Source organism: Molossus molossus, unplaced genomic scaffold (genome assembly GCF_014108415.1).
Source record: "Molossus molossus isolate mMolMol1 unplaced genomic scaffold, mMolMol1.p scaffold_m16_p_16, whole genome shotgun sequence".
Lineage (NCBI taxonomy): Eukaryota > Metazoa > Chordata > Mammalia > Chiroptera > Molossidae > Molossus > Molossus molossus.
Genome location: NW_023425351.1, coordinates 68,315,973 through 68,333,313, shown reverse-complemented (window position 1 = coordinate 68,333,313; position 17,341 = coordinate 68,315,973). Strand labels below are relative to the sequence as shown.

At 51.0% G+C, this 17,341-nt stretch overlaps 1 protein-coding gene across 1 annotated transcript in view; it reads left to right on the top strand.

Moving 5' to 3' along the window:
* The window catches only part of KCNQ3 (potassium voltage-gated channel subfamily Q member 3), a 199,493-nt gene extending 192,603 nt beyond the window's left edge, over positions 1–6,890 (top strand). Inside the window, exons 12-15 of the mRNA XM_036263963.1 lie at positions 1,120–1,251; positions 3,656–3,754; positions 4,404–4,488; positions 5,919–6,890. Of these exons, the coding sequence (XP_036119856.1) occupies positions 1,120–1,251; positions 3,656–3,754; positions 4,404–4,488; positions 5,919–6,647 (1,045 nt within the window). The 3' untranslated portion in view covers positions 6,648–6,890. The remainder of the gene's footprint in view (positions 1–1,119; positions 1,252–3,655; positions 3,755–4,403; positions 4,489–5,918) is intronic.
* The last annotated feature ends 10,451 nt before the right edge of the window (positions 6,891–17,341 follow it).

The window sequence follows — 17,341 nt, the reverse complement described above, 5'->3', positions numbered from 1 at the left end:
GTCGTGCTTTGCCGGCACCTACCTGAGGCGGAGTTACGCAAAGGGCAGGCGTATAACATGACACGAGGTTGGACAGGATGGCAAGTCACTTGGATGCTCTAACCAATATGCCGAAAGAGTGTTCCGAATGCACCATAAAAGAGGCCTGTGCTCGGTGGGAGGGCCAGAGTCGGCGCTGTTTCCTGCCGCTGACCTGTGGTTAGGGCTGTTAGCTGACGCCGTCTCAGTGAGAGTGATCGCTGACCTCAGCATGGGGTTTTCTTTTTCTTTTTTTTCTTTATCGGTTTTTTAGAGAGAGGAAGGGAGAGGGAAAGAGAGATAGAAACATCGATGAAAGAGAACATCGATTGGCCGCCTCCTGCATGCCCCTCACTGGGGATCGGGCCCACAACCTGGGCATGTGTCCTGACCAGGAATCGAACCGGCGACCTCTTGGTGCACGGGTCCATGCTCAACCACTGAGCCACACTGGCCAGACAGCGTGGTGTTTTCAAAGAGCATTAGCCATCTGGGGGTGACTTTATTGGTTCCCAGGAAGATGAAGGTGAGGGTTTGGCATCTGTGAGTCCTGGGTGTCCCCCTTTCCTAAGAGCCTGAGGAGACTTGGAGAGCAGAAGCTAGTTTTTATTTTCTGGGGGCTCGCATGCCAGAGAAGCAAAGAGGCGACGCAGGAAGAGAGCTGTCCGCTGCCCAAGAGATGGCGAGCAGCGGGACCTGGGCCTCAGCATACACATCCGGGTTGGAGAAAAGCTTGGACCTTGTTCGCAAGTGGCCCTGGGAAGACGCTGAAGCCGTCTGGACCAGTCTCCATCTAGTTTGAGCTGTTAGCTGATTGCTCATGAGATACTTAGCTCAGTGTCTGTAATGAAGACTCACTCGGTGTTAGCTCTCAGTGTTACTGCGATTTGCTTACTACGCCCACGATCGAAGGCAGGCGGTCAGGAAGGAGAGGTTCTCACCAGCCTTTCGGTGGGGTTCAGAAGGCTGGCACCGGGACCAGGAACGGGACTTCTCCCCGTCCAGCCCTTTTCTCCTTGGTGCTCTTCACCCCCGAGCGTGCTAGTCCGAGTGACAGTTTCTCTATGCATGACGCACCGATGTCTCTACTTCACCTTACAGAATTTTGCAGTTCCGGCTCTATAAAAAAAAATTCAAGGAGACTTTGAGGCCTTACGACGTGAAGGATGTGATCGAGCAGTATTCCGCGGGACATCTTGACATGCTTTCCAGGATCAAGTACCTGCAGGCCAGGTAAGAGTCGCCTCTGGAAGGACCGTGCTCTCCTGAGCACTGAGGAGTCAAAGCCCCGTGAACCTGAGAGCAGAGGGCGAGAGGCCTTCAGAAACAATCCCAAGAGCAGGGAGAAATTTTAAGAACAACATTCTGGGAACATCCAACATTGTGGGTGTCAGAGCCAGCCAGCTCCAGATCACACAGGCTGGGAGGAAGCGCCGTGACATTGACATGGCCAAGGTCAACACCCTGATCAGGCCTCATGGCAAGAAAGCATATGTCTGACTGGCCCCTGACTGGGAGGCTTTGAATGTTGCCAACAAAATTGGAATCATCTAAACTGAGTCCAGCTGGCTAATTCTAAATATAAAATGTTTCATCGTATTAAAAAAAAAAAAATGGGCGTCGGGTGTTATTTATGATATCAGAAAGATGGAAACTGCATCAATGCCCAACTGCCACCGTTTTTGTTGACCAGCTGGGGGCTCTGCTCATACATGTCTCACCCCTTATAACCCACAAGGTAGTGCGTTCCATGTGCCATTTTGCCAACGAGAAAACCGAAGCTCAGAGGGCAAAGGACTTACCCAGACTTAGCCAGCTAGCAGGTGGCAGAGCTGGGAAGTTCAGTCCGGACTGCCTGGTTACAAAGCTCCGGTCTCTCTAACAGCCGCCCCGCCGCCACTGTCAAACAGTGATCAAGGGAAGAATGGTAGCTGCCCTCATTCCAGTTATGCAGCCATCAGATGACATTTTCAGAATATATAGGATGAGGTGAAAGATGCATATGACCTGTGAATATACCCATGTTACTAATACACACTTAGACATAGATATACACACTTAGACATATGTACATGTATGAGTATATTCACATTTAGATATATGATTTTATATATATATAAAAGATATATACTCTGCTTAGATCTTGTGCGAGTATTAACTGATACGTACAATGTGATCACAAGAACATACGTACAGACATTCACACAGGAATGCACACAGCACATGCGCTCTCCCATCGGGGCCTGGAGAAAAGTAGCAGGCTGCCCCCCAGGACCTCAGTGGCTGTCCACTACACGATGCGTCCATGTGTGATTTTGTATTTCTATTTTTAGATATATTGAACCTTTAACGAATCTTTACATTGGTTTAAAAAAAGGAAAACCCTTAAAAAATGAAGGAAACTGTGCCGTCAGGAGTCATCGAACTGACACCTGTAAACCCAAGTCCTATTTGAAGCTCATTCTCTGACTCATGTCCACTTCAAATGGACATGCGTCAGGTCCTCTCTGGACCTCGGTCTCCTCATCTGAATGATATTTTCCCAGTGGGGTGTCCTGCACAGTTAGAAGGACCCATCACGTTCAATGAGTTGGAAGTTAGCCATGTTGTTGGGTTGGAGGAATGCTTCTTTGTGACCTTGCTTTATCTGTACCTGGAATATCGGCTGTGACCACCTAGCGTAGTGGCAGCCACACAGTCTATACTCAGAGCCTGCTCAGCCAATGGCTGTGTGAATACGCTCTGAGCCTAACATGCTGTTACTTAGGCAAATACAGCTCGGAGAGACCAGAACTTACCTGACTCCAAAATATCAGCCCATCTGAATGCAGAAGGAACCTTCCCACTGTCATCGTTTGGATCTTTATCTGGCAAATGTGTTTCCATGAGTCAGGGCTGACGGCCTGGATGACTAATTGCATGTCCCCAGCTACATTGACGGCAGAGCAGGCCAGACCGAAAGGAAGGGCGATCTAGTTCATGGTGGTGTCAGTGGAGGAATGGCTGGGCTTGCAGAGACCGAATGACCCACAGCTACCCCTGGGTGCACGGTCTCGGGGTCCTGTGCCTGCGGTGAGCCTTCAAGGCTGCTCCCGAACCCCATCCCTGCTCGGTTCTGCAGTTCGATGGGGACATTTGTCTCCTGTTGTGTTCGGAGCTGCACAGGCGGGGAGCTGGTGTCTGATCCAAGCCCCTGATGGCCACAGACGCCTGCAAGCCACAGATCCGAAGAGGTAAGAACAGAGCCTAGGGTTGAGCAGGACAAACGGACTGACCAGACGAGCTGGAAGACAAGCCAGGCTTCAGCACACATGATGTTTCCTGTGAGAAACAAGGAGACGCCACCCTCAACCTGTCCATGGTTTGGCTGCCTCTCTCTTCCCTGGGATGGGGTGATGCCGTTGGCACTAACAGACCCCCCCAAAAGATAATATATTGAGATGATAAATTCTCTTTTTCTTTCTCTCTGTCTGTGTTTCTCTTTCTTTCTCTCCCTCTCCCTCTCTCACTTTTCCCTTTAATCCTATATTTTCCAAACCCACACCGCACTAAAGAGGGATGAGAATGGATTGTTTTCCTTTCTGTACATGCAAAGTTCTTTGTCGTTTCATCCTCCTCATTGTACGTTCTCTTCCAGAATAGACATGATTTTCACCCCTGGACCTCCATCTACGCCAAAGCATAAGAAGTCTCAGAAAGGGGCCGCGTTCACCTACCCATCCCAGCAGTCTCCCAGGTGGGTCTGTGGACACTGACCGAGGCTGCGGAGCGTGTCCGCCCCTAAATTTGAATGATTCCCTTACAGTTGGGTGAGGTTGCCAGTCCCCCAAACAGAACAGAGAGAAAGACTTCCAAGGCTGTTCTGAGTTGTGAACATCTGAAAGGTTTCTGTGCAGGGACTCGCCTCTCCACCCAACCCATGTGGGTGACACATTTTTTATGGTTATTGAAAATGAAAACAATGTTTCTTTTTTATAAAATAAGAGGCTATTTATGGCTTTGATTGGAGCCAAAAGAATGCTTCATAGTAGCAGAGCCCAAGCCCTTCCTGGTCTGCTGTTCTGGCTCTTCCCGCATCGTCCCCATGACTGGTGGATTCTCGTCCCCGGACAGAGCCCTGCCACGCACACTCTGGTGGGGGGTCTCAGCTGGTAGTCGGACTGAAGCCCAAAGAATGTCATTTCAAGGAGCCCGCGCGCTCGGCACAGTTGGGTGCGTTGCTCACCTTCCCAGCTCGTGTGCCTCCGGGACCCAGCGGCCTCTTTCAGTCTGTGCAGGGGTGAGCGGGGAATAGTGGCCCTGGGGACCACGCCTGCCGAGCTAAAACGACCTTGCAAAGCAGAAGCAGATAGAACGACCTCACAGACTTGTTGGCTCTTTCCCAGGAACGAACCGTATGTAGCCAGGGCATCCACATCAGAAATCGAAGACCAAAGCATGATGGGGAAGTTTGTGAAAGTCGAAAGACAGGTAGGTCTTTCTTTCCCCTCACTGAAAATAACAGTTCATAAAACACATTTCCAGATGTCCCCGCCCCCCCCCCCCCAGGTCAAAAACGTGTGTATCCAGCATTCCCAAAAGGATGTGGAAATTCAGTCCCTGATTCCACGCCTACTGGCTGGGTGCTCACATGCACACGAATGAATTCTCCTGAGCCTCAGTATCCTCATCTGTAAAATGGGGGTTTTCATATTTCATGTGGTTGCTGTGAAAAGTCAGTGGGTTGATACAGGTAAATCACCTCGAGTAGAAGTAGGCAGGCAGCAGATGGCAGGGACCGGTCTTATGCGCTTCACGGTGCTCCCTTAAGCAGTGTGAGTTCCTGTCCCCCGGTCCCTGGGTCCTTTAGCTGAGTGTGCGGAACGTTGCCCTGGATAAGTGGCACTGTCGAGTCCCATTGAGATCTCTGGCCTTCCTTTTGTCTTACTCATGACTCAAAATTGGATCGGTGCAGGAGAGGCGAGAGAAAAGTTCAGTGGTTCTTCTCTTTTGGCCTACCAAGAATGTCTTTTTTCATTTAAAAATTTTAATTTATATTTTGAAAACTCTCAGCTCTTCCATTTACCAGCTCTGACTTTTGGCAAGTTAGTGCCTCTGTTTCCTCGCCTGCAAAACAGATGACATTAGTATTCACTTCATAGGGCTGTTGTGAAAAATTGAATGAGATGATATCTTTAACGTACGTAAAGCAGACTCAGATACTGCCTGCCAGCCACATAAGCGTTAGTTACCATTAAGGCCTGTCCTCATCTGTGAGAGGGGCCGATACACCTGCACAGTGCCTGCCGGTGAGTACGACTTGTCGGGGAGAGAAGGTCTCACGTACCCACACACACACGTGTGCACACACATGCATGCATGCACACATGCACACTTGCATATGCACTCACAGAGATTAAATAAATTCTCAGCCTGGGAGGTAGGAGCAGACACAGCTTATCTCTGCAGCTCCCACTGGCCCCCCAGGCCCCCGGGCCGGTCTCCAGTTCTGCAAAGCTCAGTCCTTGCTCACCCCGCCCCACTCCTTAGGGGCTTACACCCTCACAGGAGCAGCCAGCACTAAGTCCACGTGCTTCTTCTGCGGGAACGCTTGCAAATCGGGGACTCCCGCTCCTAACCCGCACAGCCGGCGGCTCGGTCTCCTCCCGGGAGTGCGTGTCCGCGAGCCACTCTCTCTGCATCCAGCCTTCGCCTAGGCTGCCTCAGTAATTTCTGGATCTGCACCGGTACCTGTGCAGGGCGTGACATCGGGAGGCGTGGAATAATGGCTGTTAGTGTCAGGACCTGTAGGAACCCTCTTCCATCCTGTGCAGGAAATGCTGTCACATTCCCTCCCTCCCGACCGTTGACAAGCACCCGCCCCGAGGCAGCAGTGACTCCCGCTTCCGTGTGTTTTGCAGGTTCACGACATGGGGAGGAAGCTGGATTTCCTGGTGGACATGCACATGCACCACGTGGAGAGGCTGCGGGCGCGCGCCGTGGACTGCGACCCGGCCAAGGCCACGTCCCCGGCCGAGGTGGAGAGGAAAGGGGACGACCGGGAATCTGACTTGAAAACCATCATGTGCAACTATTCTGAGACAGCTCCCCCTGACCCCGCCTACAGCTTCCACCAGGTGCCCGTCGACAGCGTGGGCCCCTATGGCTTCCTCGCCCGCGACCCCGGGAACCTGCCCCGAGGGAGACCCAGTTGTGGAAAGGGCCCAGCACCGCTTCCCTCCTCCACCGCGGCGTACGCGGAGAGGCCCACCGTCCTGCCCATCTTGACTCTTTTCGACTCCCGGGTGAGCCATCGGTCCCCGGCTGACCCGCACGGCCCCTGCTCGGACCGGGTCTCCCCCCGACAGAGACGCAGCATCACCAGGGACAGCGACACGCCGCTGTCCCTGATGTCAGTCGACCATGAGGAGCTGGAACGGTCTCCGAGTGGCTTCAGCATCTCCCAAGACAGAGACGACGTGTTTGGCCCAAACGGGGGCTCGAGCTGGATGAGGGAGAAACGGTACCTGGCCGAGGGGGAGACAGACACGGACACGGACCCCTTCACGCCCAGTGGCTCCATGCCTCTGTCGTCCACAGGGGACGGGATCTCTGATTCGATATGGACCCCTTCCAACAAGCCCACTTAACAGGGGTCATGGGCTGACTCCTCCTTGTAATGTCAGCAGACTCTGTACAGCTCAACTGCTCTCACTCTTACCCGTGAGATGGCCCGCGGCTGCACCGGACACCTGCATGTGTGTGACGGCCCCACCCAGGCAGGGCTCGGCAGGGCCTGCCCTCCCCTGTCACACAGGGAAGCCGCTTCCTCCTACGCATGGTCTGCATGCCGTTACATTGTATACGTGGTACCGCTCACCGCTGCTCGGATACACGCTTACCTGCTGTTCTTACTTTCGCTCACGATCGGACAGTACAGGGAGAAGTTCCCGACACGCTCTTCCGTTTGTGTCTTTGCTTGGCTGGTTTGGGTTTGGATTTGGAAATCAGGAAAGTAGTTTAAGTTTTTTCTCGGGTCACTGCCCCTTTCTGTAAAACATGCCCGTGGTTGATCAGCTGTGGTACGAAGCAAGCAGATAGTGTTCTCAGCAGGGACACGTCATGTACCCTTGAGGTTGCCTCACGAGCTAAAGTGTCAGGAGAGGAGCGAGATATTCCCACAGCTCCAAAGCCAAGGATCTTAACAGTTATTTTAGTAAGGCGGAAACTTCTCACAGCCCTCAGAAGGCCCTCACTGGCTCTGCCCTTGGCTAGTGTCATGCCTCAGTCCCCCATCTGTAGAAAGTGGTGGCATTCCCAATGTAGCATTTCGGATGAGTTACGACTTGGTGGGGAGAAAACACACGCGCGCACACACGTACACACACACGCATTTGTAAAGTTCCCAGTTCCTGTAGCCAAAGATTGTGACGTTGATCAGAAGTGGGGGGCCCCTCTGCACACAGCTAAGTTCAGTGCCTTCAAAACGAGGTTCCGACTCACATCCCTCCCCATGTTACTGACCCAAAATATCCATCTCACACAGAAACTGGAGTCATGGGGCCCAGGGAGTATCTGGTCCACATCCCTCTTTGTAAAACTGAGAAACCTTGGCTCAGGTGAAGTGACATGCCAGGGCCACTCCGTTGTCCCCTGAAGAGCTGGGAGTCAGAGCCCCATCAGCTGACTCACTCCATTACCTGGGCCCCTCTGACTGCACCACTGCCCTTCATGCAGTGGGACCCAGACATTGTGCCAAGACACCTGTACTCTATGTCGCATGCAAAGCACTTACCACACAGTTAATCCAGGGGGAGGGGACTGTCTGCTTTTATTTGCAGGATATGCTTCCTGCTGCATTGTATTTGGGATCCAGAACAAAAATAATAGTACAAGCAAGCTACCACATTTATTAATATGCAAATGGGCAGTATTTCCAGAGCCATCCATTTTTATTCCTCCAGATTTTTTAAACCACTCATAACCGTAAGACCACTGAGGTGCCAGCCCACGGCCTGGAGAAGACTTGCTGCTCACCTGGGTGAGCGTCACCATCAAGCTCTCAAGTTAAGAAGCTGTGTCCTCTTAGGAGATGCCGCTGCTCTCTCAAACACTTGGATGGAGAAGGTCCCGGTTAGGTCTGGGCAGAATTAGCTGACAGACTATTATTGTCTCACTCTTTTCACACATCTAAGCACTGGTGTGGATGGTCGCCATGGTGACCGTCGAGATGATTGAAATGGTGTAAACAAAACATGTAAGTGCTACTAATGTCCTCCTCGCAGCCCCGTCAAGAACCGTCATGGCCGTGGCAGACATCTGGTTGGCATTTTCATCACTACCTAAGGCCATGGTCTTATATTCTGTTGGAGAGGTCCTGTACCAAAGGCTTGGAATACAGTGGTCATGAAGGGTTGGTCCCTGGCTTAAGGAATTTACAACCGAATCCTGGAGTCCCTGGCCAGGGGCAGGCATTGTGATAGGCAGGAAGGGTGTTTTACCTGGAAAGCGCTATGAATGGGTGGCTGTTGACCTTGAAGACTGAGGTGGGAAATTCATTGGAATGATCAATGCAACAGACTTGAAACCCCCGCCCCTATGCTTTGCCATTTGACCTTCTAGCAGTCTGAAGGGCAAAGGGCATGAATCATTGGTCCTCCTCTCTGCTCCTTTCAAAGTGCCCTTGGAGTTGACGACCCACGAAACCCCATTCCCCTTCCGTAGGGCTCGGTTCTTGATTCTGACCTTTCTGGAATCTTCACCAGAAATGATTGAACCACCAACATCTAGCATGTTACCATGTTCTTCCTTATGCATATGAGTTCTTTGAGGCAAAAAGAAAATGGAAAATGAATCAAACACAGCACATAGGCGCCAATTATTTTTCCTAACTTACTAATATTCTTGCAGAAACTACTAGCCTTAGTATCTTACAAATAGATGCATTTTACAGGAACTCAGTGGAGTTCTCAGCTGGAAGAGTGAGACTTTCTCATCCTCAGGCTAACAATGGTTACCATGGACCCAACGCTACAGGTCTGCCTTGGGGTCTTTTAATAACTCACAAAGGATGGAGCTTGTGTTATGTCCCAAACCATGGGTGGGAGGCTCGCTTCCCTGCTGGGTCATAAGGCCAGGATGCCAGGGGTTGGGTTTGTGTTCCTGACCGCCATGTCTCCGTGTGTATGTTGCCATTATCAGTGCAAAGAACAAATACATTTTTTATGAATGAATAAATGATAAGACTCTTGAGAGCTATTCTCTCCTATTTAAGAAAACAAAGAAGAGAATAATGATCTAAAATAGTTTGCTTGGCTGTACCCTTGACACATCTATATTCCAGAAGAGGGAACCAGACCTGCTCGAGTGGTCTGCCCCTGGGCAGCACCACCAGCACGCTGGCACTGATGAAGCAGAGATTCAAGGTCTGGGACTGAACATGAGTGATGGGGAGAACGTGTGTGCTTCCACAAAGACCTTTCTGTCAGACAAAAGCACAGCATGATGAAATGATCGCACAGAACTGGTTAATGACGTGAACGTTATACTCCTTCAGATACACCAGTGGTCTTGACGCTAGTCCAGGAAATTGCAGTTTGGGCAGAATCCCATGAAATAGTGACCAATTAATTCCATCATAAAAGCTAGGAATGATTTTCCCAAAGGAAACTATGACCTCATACAGGTATTCAGTCTCTGTGCATCACAATGTGATCCATGAAGATTTTAAGAGGTCATGTTTTAGCAGGCTCAAAATGAACAAGAAATGTACGTTCCAAATGTTAGGTGAAAGGGGGTTTTATTGGGCTGAAAAGAAAGTACTTGAGATCATGTGTGAGTTCTGAGTATCAAATACCAGCACACAAGGAAACAAAAAAAAAAAAATTGTTTTAATTGCACGAGAAAAAGAAAAAAACAACACCAAATTGAGAAAGTTCTATTCATTAATTGCACTTCTTCTGGGAACTGAGAGCTTTGATTTATTAGACATGACATTTATATTATGAAGCTCTAGTTTTCATGAAAACAAATCTAGAAAACTCCAGGGTATGCTATGGTACAAAATTAGCTAATTAATCGGCGGTTACGCATTATGCCTTGCCCATTTGGTACAAGGCAGTTCCTGGACACTGTAAATTGAAAGAGTAATTACTTGTAGAAAATCCTAACATAACAGGATCTACTCATAATTTTTCAAGACCATTCTCATAATTGGATGCCACTGTAATGACAGTGTAATAAAAACATTTATTCATTTGCAAGACTTATTAAGCTGTCTGCTGGGCACTAGGCAATGCACTTGAAATTCAGAACTTAGAAAACCACGGTTCCTGCCATCGAATAGCTAGGAACTTGGTGGCCTTGAATATCCAAGGTCCCTTCAAACGATGTCTACCAAGAGTGGCAAGTATCTGATTACATCCCCAAAGACAACTCTATACCGACAGGAATGTTTCCTAGCTTGGAATCGCTGGGACACTGAACACGGAAGAAACTGAGAGCAAATATTCTGCATCAAAACACTAATGACTCCATCCACCCAGGGAAGAAGACCAAGTAGATCGGAGGGGGACTTTGAGTTTGGTTCAGTGCTTTGGACTGTATAAGCTCTGGATAAGTTGTACAAGAAGAAGGTTCTAGAGTACCCGGGAAGGTTCTGGGTGGGGCAGCTCTCTCCTCCTCTCTAAATCTCTACCAGGATCGAGTTCAGGCGAGCGGCTGGGCCTCCACCTGTGTCGTGAGAAAGGTGTGACTCCCTGTGGGGACCTGCGGATCGGATTCTTCTGGGACAAGAAGAGAAATGGTTCCTCTTTGGAAAGTGCTGCCAAGCACACAGCCCGTTTCCCCCGGAAGAGGACCCTCGCCGGTCTGCATTTGCCCTGAATATGCTTCCAAGGCAGCTGGAACCCCAGGACGTTCTCCGCTCCGGACCCCCGGGCCTGCTCGGGCACGTCCCCATGGCCCTGAAGGCGCGTTTATTTCAAGATGGACTTTTTTAAAGACTGTCAGTTCTTTCTTCGGATCCAAATCAACCCCAATTTTTTGTCTTACTGCTATTACACTATTAAAACTGAGCCAGCGGCCCCCTGAACAAGGCAGCGGGCAGCACCACCGGTGCCCAGGTCACAACCAGGCTATCTGCCTAGCTCTAGGGGTTCCGGAGACCAGCCGTGGGGACCGTGTCCAGGAAGGAGGCAGATGACCTGGATGAAGCTTGAGTTGCAGGACATTCAAAAGTACGTGACTTCTCTGGCCTGTTCTGGTTTGTCAGTGAGATAGTCAATATACCTAAAACCCCTGGAACGGCGGGGGCCATGCAGCGGGGCCGTGAGCACGTTTGTATTTCACAGTATGTGTGGGCTCCTCTGCTCAGCCCTGGTATTAATGATGAACTTTTACACCTTTGTCCATAAAAAAGTGATGGAGATGCTATCCCGCGATCACATGACAAAACCAGGCACTTCTGCAAGCACTTGTTAAATACATCTTCACAAATAAAAATACGTCCTTTCCCATCAAAATGAGGAGAGCGGGAGTGTTGGGATGAAGAGAAGGACCGTTGGGTCCCAGAGACTGGCTGGTGGCAGTTCCGTTGGACATACAATACCAGATAGTGCACCATCCTGTCCAAGGCTGATTTATAGGCGGTAAAGCCGAGTGACAGGAATAATGGAACATAAAGGAACTGGCGGTTTCAGTGAGGAAGACCAGCCGCGCCACGAGCCAGACAACTCGCTGCCAGTGAATGGAGGACTTGCAGGTGAAACACTGAAGCTTGCTCAAGCTGGCCCGGGGGCATCTGTTCCCAGCCTCTAACAGCCTCGGCTCCAGCATCCCTGTAGGAGAATTGGGACTAGTGGTGCGTGCTATTCGCGTCAATGCAGGAACACATAAATTCGTAGATTCTTAGATGCTCAGAGCAAGAGGAGACCCTGATCACCCAGAAGCCGAGGCTCGAGCAGAGAGAATCACACTCAGTGGTGAATGAGTGACTGGGGAGCAGAGTGGAGAACCCACGTCCCCCAACTCCTGGTCCAGATGTTGGAGATGAGAAGCTAAGAGTGAAGTAACAGTGAGAACAAAGTGTTGTCGTGGGGCCTGGGAGATGGAGGAGAACTTCCTGGCCACTCCAGACACAGTTGTTGGGACTTCTCTGGAATGTAAGTGATGACCTTATGCCTGGAAGATGGCAGTGCTCCTTCCTGCCCCCCCCTCCACTCCTCTGACCTCTTCTTTGTCCCCTGTGTCCTGCCAGGTTTGGCTGGCTCAGCTCTTTAGCCCTTACTTGGACTTGCACAGTTGCAGAATCTTGCCTCAGATAGTCTCCTCCTTGATAAGCCAACTGAACAGGATTTCTCCTTGAAAAAAACGTTTAGGATATGAGATATGATTTCTTTGGGGATATATGTGACCCCAAGTGGCCAGTTCTGCTAAGGGTGTCCTTCATAGTGGGGTCTCTGGGTCTCACCTGAGCACAGCCTGGTCCCCCTGCTTTGTCCCAGGCAGAGAATGCCCACTTTGGCCAGGTCACGACCAAGTACTCCAGAGTCTTTGCCCAAAGCTGCAAAGAAGCAGACAGGATTCAACTTGAGACATCTTACATTTCTGCAACTAGGAAATTAGGACGTGCACAGTCCTCTGTTGGCCCAAATGGGGATTTCCAGAGCGGTTCCCACTGACGTTGCTCTTGGGGTAGATTTGCCGGAATCTGGCAGGTCCCCCACCCCAGCCTTTGCTAACCCCAGGAGCAGGAAGTCCAGTTCTCCTGAACCACACTGAACCAGACGTTCCAAAGACATGGAAAGAAAAGTGGTCCCGTTCTTGGGCAGCGGGAGTTGACCCACTAACTCTAAAGACAGTTTTCCACCTGACTTCTTGGCCTCCACACGAATAGCCTGAGAGGGCGTGTCATTCAGTAGTCAAAATCCTCACCCAGTACGTAGGTACATTTGCCATCCCTCTTGGACTTGTCGAATGAATGACAATTTGATGCCCAAGAGTAATGAAAACTGAGCATGTTCTCTTCCCATGTTCATTGTCCTCCTCTACCCACAAGACGAAGGGGAAAGAAACGGACCCCCGGCTCTTTTTTCCGAGTTGTCTGCAATGCAATAGTTCTCTCTCTCAACGTCTTGCAAACCTCATCACGACCCGTGGGGGAGGTGTATTGTCTCCACCCTCTAGAGGAGGAAACTGAAGCAGAGTACCTTGCAGAGGTCACTCATCATGAGTAGGTCTGTGATCATAACCAAAGCCCATGTACCTCCAAAGCTCATTGTCCCCCCACCCGAGTCTCCCAGGTCAACGGGAATGCTCCCAGATCTCGCCCTGTGGTCCACCAGGCCCTGCCCTCCTCTGGCCGTCAGCGTTAGAGCGACACGGTCACAGACCTATTGCTTTCGTGGAGAACAGTCGATCCTGGGCTGGCTGCTCAGCGGGTCCTGCCGTTCCTCTGGGTGGTCCCACAGCCCAGCTCTCAGTGGCAGAAAATAGAGCCACGTGAAGAATTCATCTGTCCTGTTGGAATCCGCTAGCTCCTGGTGTTCGGTGTGACTGCAGCTAGTCCCACAGGCACCCCTATTCCCAGTCCCCAAGGATCTGTCATTGTTTCAACCAAACAAGTTCAACCGTCCTCCTGACTCGGGTCTCTTATCTCTGGGCTGGACCTGATTCCAGGTCTTCGACACCCTGCAGAAGCAGGCGAGTCTTCACAAACACTCTCTGCATTTCTCTTTCCTGATGGGGAAGATCGGGGTTCCCAGCGGACGCCAACTTGATCTAGTGAGGGGGCCCTTCTTCCCCTCTGAACACTTTTCATGTTGTCAAGCCTCAGAGATTCCGCTGCGGGGGCGCGAGGCAGGCCCGGCACCACCTTGAAAATCCCCGTAGAAAAGATGGGCCAAGGTCATCTGATGTGTCCTTCATTCCCTGTTTCAATGAGAAAAATGCTCTCTAATGATGTTTCCCACAGGATTGGCTATTCTTTTTCTTTTTTCTCCTTCTAAGGTAGCAGTGATGGAAACCACGAATCCACGGATTTGGGGATTGTATCTTCGTGGGTCCCCTTTCACGGCATAGAATTCTGGTGCCTTGCTCCCTGAACCTGTCTCCACGCTACCAGTAGGCTTTCTGCACACTCTGGCTTACACGGGAACATTCCACAAGTGGCCTTCCGTGCTCTTTATATATCATTTCCTATCATTTTTAAACTGTTCGTGTACTTTATATTCTGGCTCCGTCCAATATTTGAACAACTCGAGTAGGTTGGTTTCCATATATATTATGCAAAGAATTCTTACCTGGTTTTTTATGTTCTCTCTTAAGACAAGTAAATACTGCACCACTTATTAATAAATAGACATTTCAATGACTGTGCGGCAGTGTGTTATTTGCTTTGATGGTGACAAAGAGTGACGAGAAAAGACAGTGTGTTACTGGTTGAAGGAGGGGGCAATAAGGGAGACCTGAGTATATTTGTAAGACGTGAGAAAAGAAGCAGTTGAGGGAAGGAATGAACAAGAAAGAAAACGTCACTGCTGGAATGAAGAGTGCCCATAGCCACGAAGAGCGCCCTGCGTGGATTGCTTATCACCATGGAAACAGCCACTGTGCACGCCACAGACATACAGAGTTTAACCAAATGTCATCCAATTATTGCAGTTTTAAGACATTCTTACTCCCACTTTATAGATGAGGAAACTGAGGCCCAGAAACATGAAGAGACTTGACCAACATCAGACACTAATAAGTGGAAGCGTCATAAATAGAACCCAGGACCTCCTGCCCTGGAGCCTCGTGTGCCTCCCTTTGGAGAAGCGTCACCGCGCGAGCCGCGTAGGGGGGAGACGGACAGGGTGACTCAGAGACTGTGAGTCAGCGGGGAGGACATGGGGAAGCTCGCGGCAGACTGCCTGTCCGCGGTCAGAGAGGAAGGGGCAGCTGGGGTAGGGGACCGCGGAGAGCATCTCTGTGCCTTCGTTGATCACCCGTGACGTGGGGAGAAGGCCGTCTGCCCGGGAAGGTCGTTATCTGGGCCGAGGCGAGCGGAGAACGCAGGACCCGCACACAGCGGACGTGCCGTGAGTGGCAGCTCTGGACTCCGCCCTGTGGCCACGTGCCACGCCACTCGAACTGGCTTGCCACAAGCACAGAGACCAGGTGTTGGGAAGTGACCTGAGCAAACACAGCAGATAGCAAGGAGGGTGGGACGGAGGGGGGGGAAGGCCAGGGACGCCTGGGCTCAATCCACCAGGAGCCCTCTGAGGACACATGTAAATGTGCCCAAGATTGTTCCTCCTGGGGCAGGAATCTGGGCCATTCATCCACTCCCTCCTGTTCTTGGGGTAAGGGTGGCCCCTGGGACTTTAATGCCTTACTCAGTCAGGTTGCCCTCGGGAAGAGTGTCCGTGTGCAGCGACCTGTCTAGGGCGACTGCAGGTAAACGCAGGTGGGCAGAGGGCATTCGGGGTTTGGCACTATCAGCATCTGGCACCTGAGCCCACTTGAAATCTCTAGGTACACAAAGGTAAACAAAAACCCGGACAGGTTGCCCCAATTCACTCTCTGAGTCAAAGGACAAAGTTGGCCGACACTGGGCAGGCTGGTCATGATGCCCATGGTCATGATTCGTTGTTAAATCAGTGCTTGTAGCCTCTGGGAGCCAGCGTCGACAATTGCTCCTCAGATACAAGGTCACGATCCAGTTCCAAGGTCCACATCTGTCATCTCAAAGGCCTGTGGCTGACTCTGCAGTTATGAGAAGAGCATCCAACTCTGCGACCGTTTATTCCTCCCCCAACAAGGCTTCCCTGTCCCCGGTCCCTGTATGACAGACAGAGCACAAGCCTAAAAGTTATATCCCTGAGAAAACCCCTCTCCTCTGCACAGGAGGAGCCAGCCCATTCACAGCCTCCCGTCCACATCCCCCTGGGAACAGCTATTGTTCTGAACAATGTCGGTTTCCAACAATGAGCTGCAACATCCAGGTGACCCGGGACCCGGTGGCTTCCCCACACTGAAGACGTGTAAGGTGTCTCCCCTAAGAAAAGGCCCATTATCCTGTCTCCTGCCCCCACATCCAATACGGAAACGTGCCCAGCAGCGTAGCTCTGGTCCTGGGCAGGTCAGCCTCCGCCAGCGGAGTTCTCAGGGAGGGAGGGAGCGGTCCAGTTAGAGAAGGAGCAGGGTCCGGTCGTGAAGGGCCTCGTGGCCGTTAGAAGGGTGTGTGCTGTACTCTGAGTCAGAGGGAGTCACTGCAAGGCTTCGCGTAGAGGGGTGACAAGGTCTGATGTGTGCTAAAAAGGGGTTCTCTGGCTTTCGCATTAGGACTGAAGAAGGCACGGACAAAAGCAGGGACACTAGTCCGGAGCAGTCTCGTCGCCGACCAGTCGATAGAGATGAAAGCAGATGTTGTCTGGCACTGGGGGTGGGTGGGAGGAGTAAATGGAATCTTCCCGGGTGGCAAAGACATTCGCAAACTAGATTGTGGTGGCGTTATGCAACGTGTCCAATTTGAAAAGCCACTGAACTGTCGCTTTAAATGGGGGGATTTAATGGTATATAAATGATACCTCAACAAAGTTGTCTAAAAATATATCTCTGTGGCTGATATAAGGGACATTCACTCAGGGAACCAAGAGTGGCAGCAGGCGACAAGTCAGCAAGAATTTCCAAAGCCCAGAGAAGAAAGACCAACCTTGACCTTGGGCGGTACAAGCAGGAGTCTGTGCAGGTTCTTCTAGGCCAGGGGTTGGCACACTTTCGCCGTAAAGGGCCAGAGAGTCGTTATCTCGAGCTCTGTGGGCCAGAGATAGGGTCTCTGTCCCAGCTACCCCTCTCGGCCGCGGTAGCACACACAGCCTTGGTGTGCAGATGAGTGAGCATGGCGACGTTCCAATAAAACTGTATTTGTACATGTGGAAATCTGAATTTTCTATCTTTTTGTTGTTGTTGTTCATCTTCACCTGAGGATATTTTCTCCACTGATTTTTAGAGAGAGTAGAAGGAAGAAAGGGAAGGAAGGAAGGCGAGAGAAAGAGAGAGAAACGTTGATGTGAGAGAGACATATCAATTGGTTGCCTCCCTCACGCTCCCAACCAGGGCCAGAGCTCGAACCTGCCACCCAGGTACATGCCCTTGCCCGGGTATGGAAACCGCAACCCTTTGGTGTGTGGGCCGCGGCTCTAACCACTGAACCACACCAGCCAGGGCAAATTTCATATCATTTTTATGTGCCATGACATACTGTCCTTCTTTCCATTTTTTCTACCCTCTGAGTCATGAAAATAGGCAGCGGGGGCCAGGCTCGCCTCCCCTGCTCTGGGCACCTGCTGAAAGGGACGAG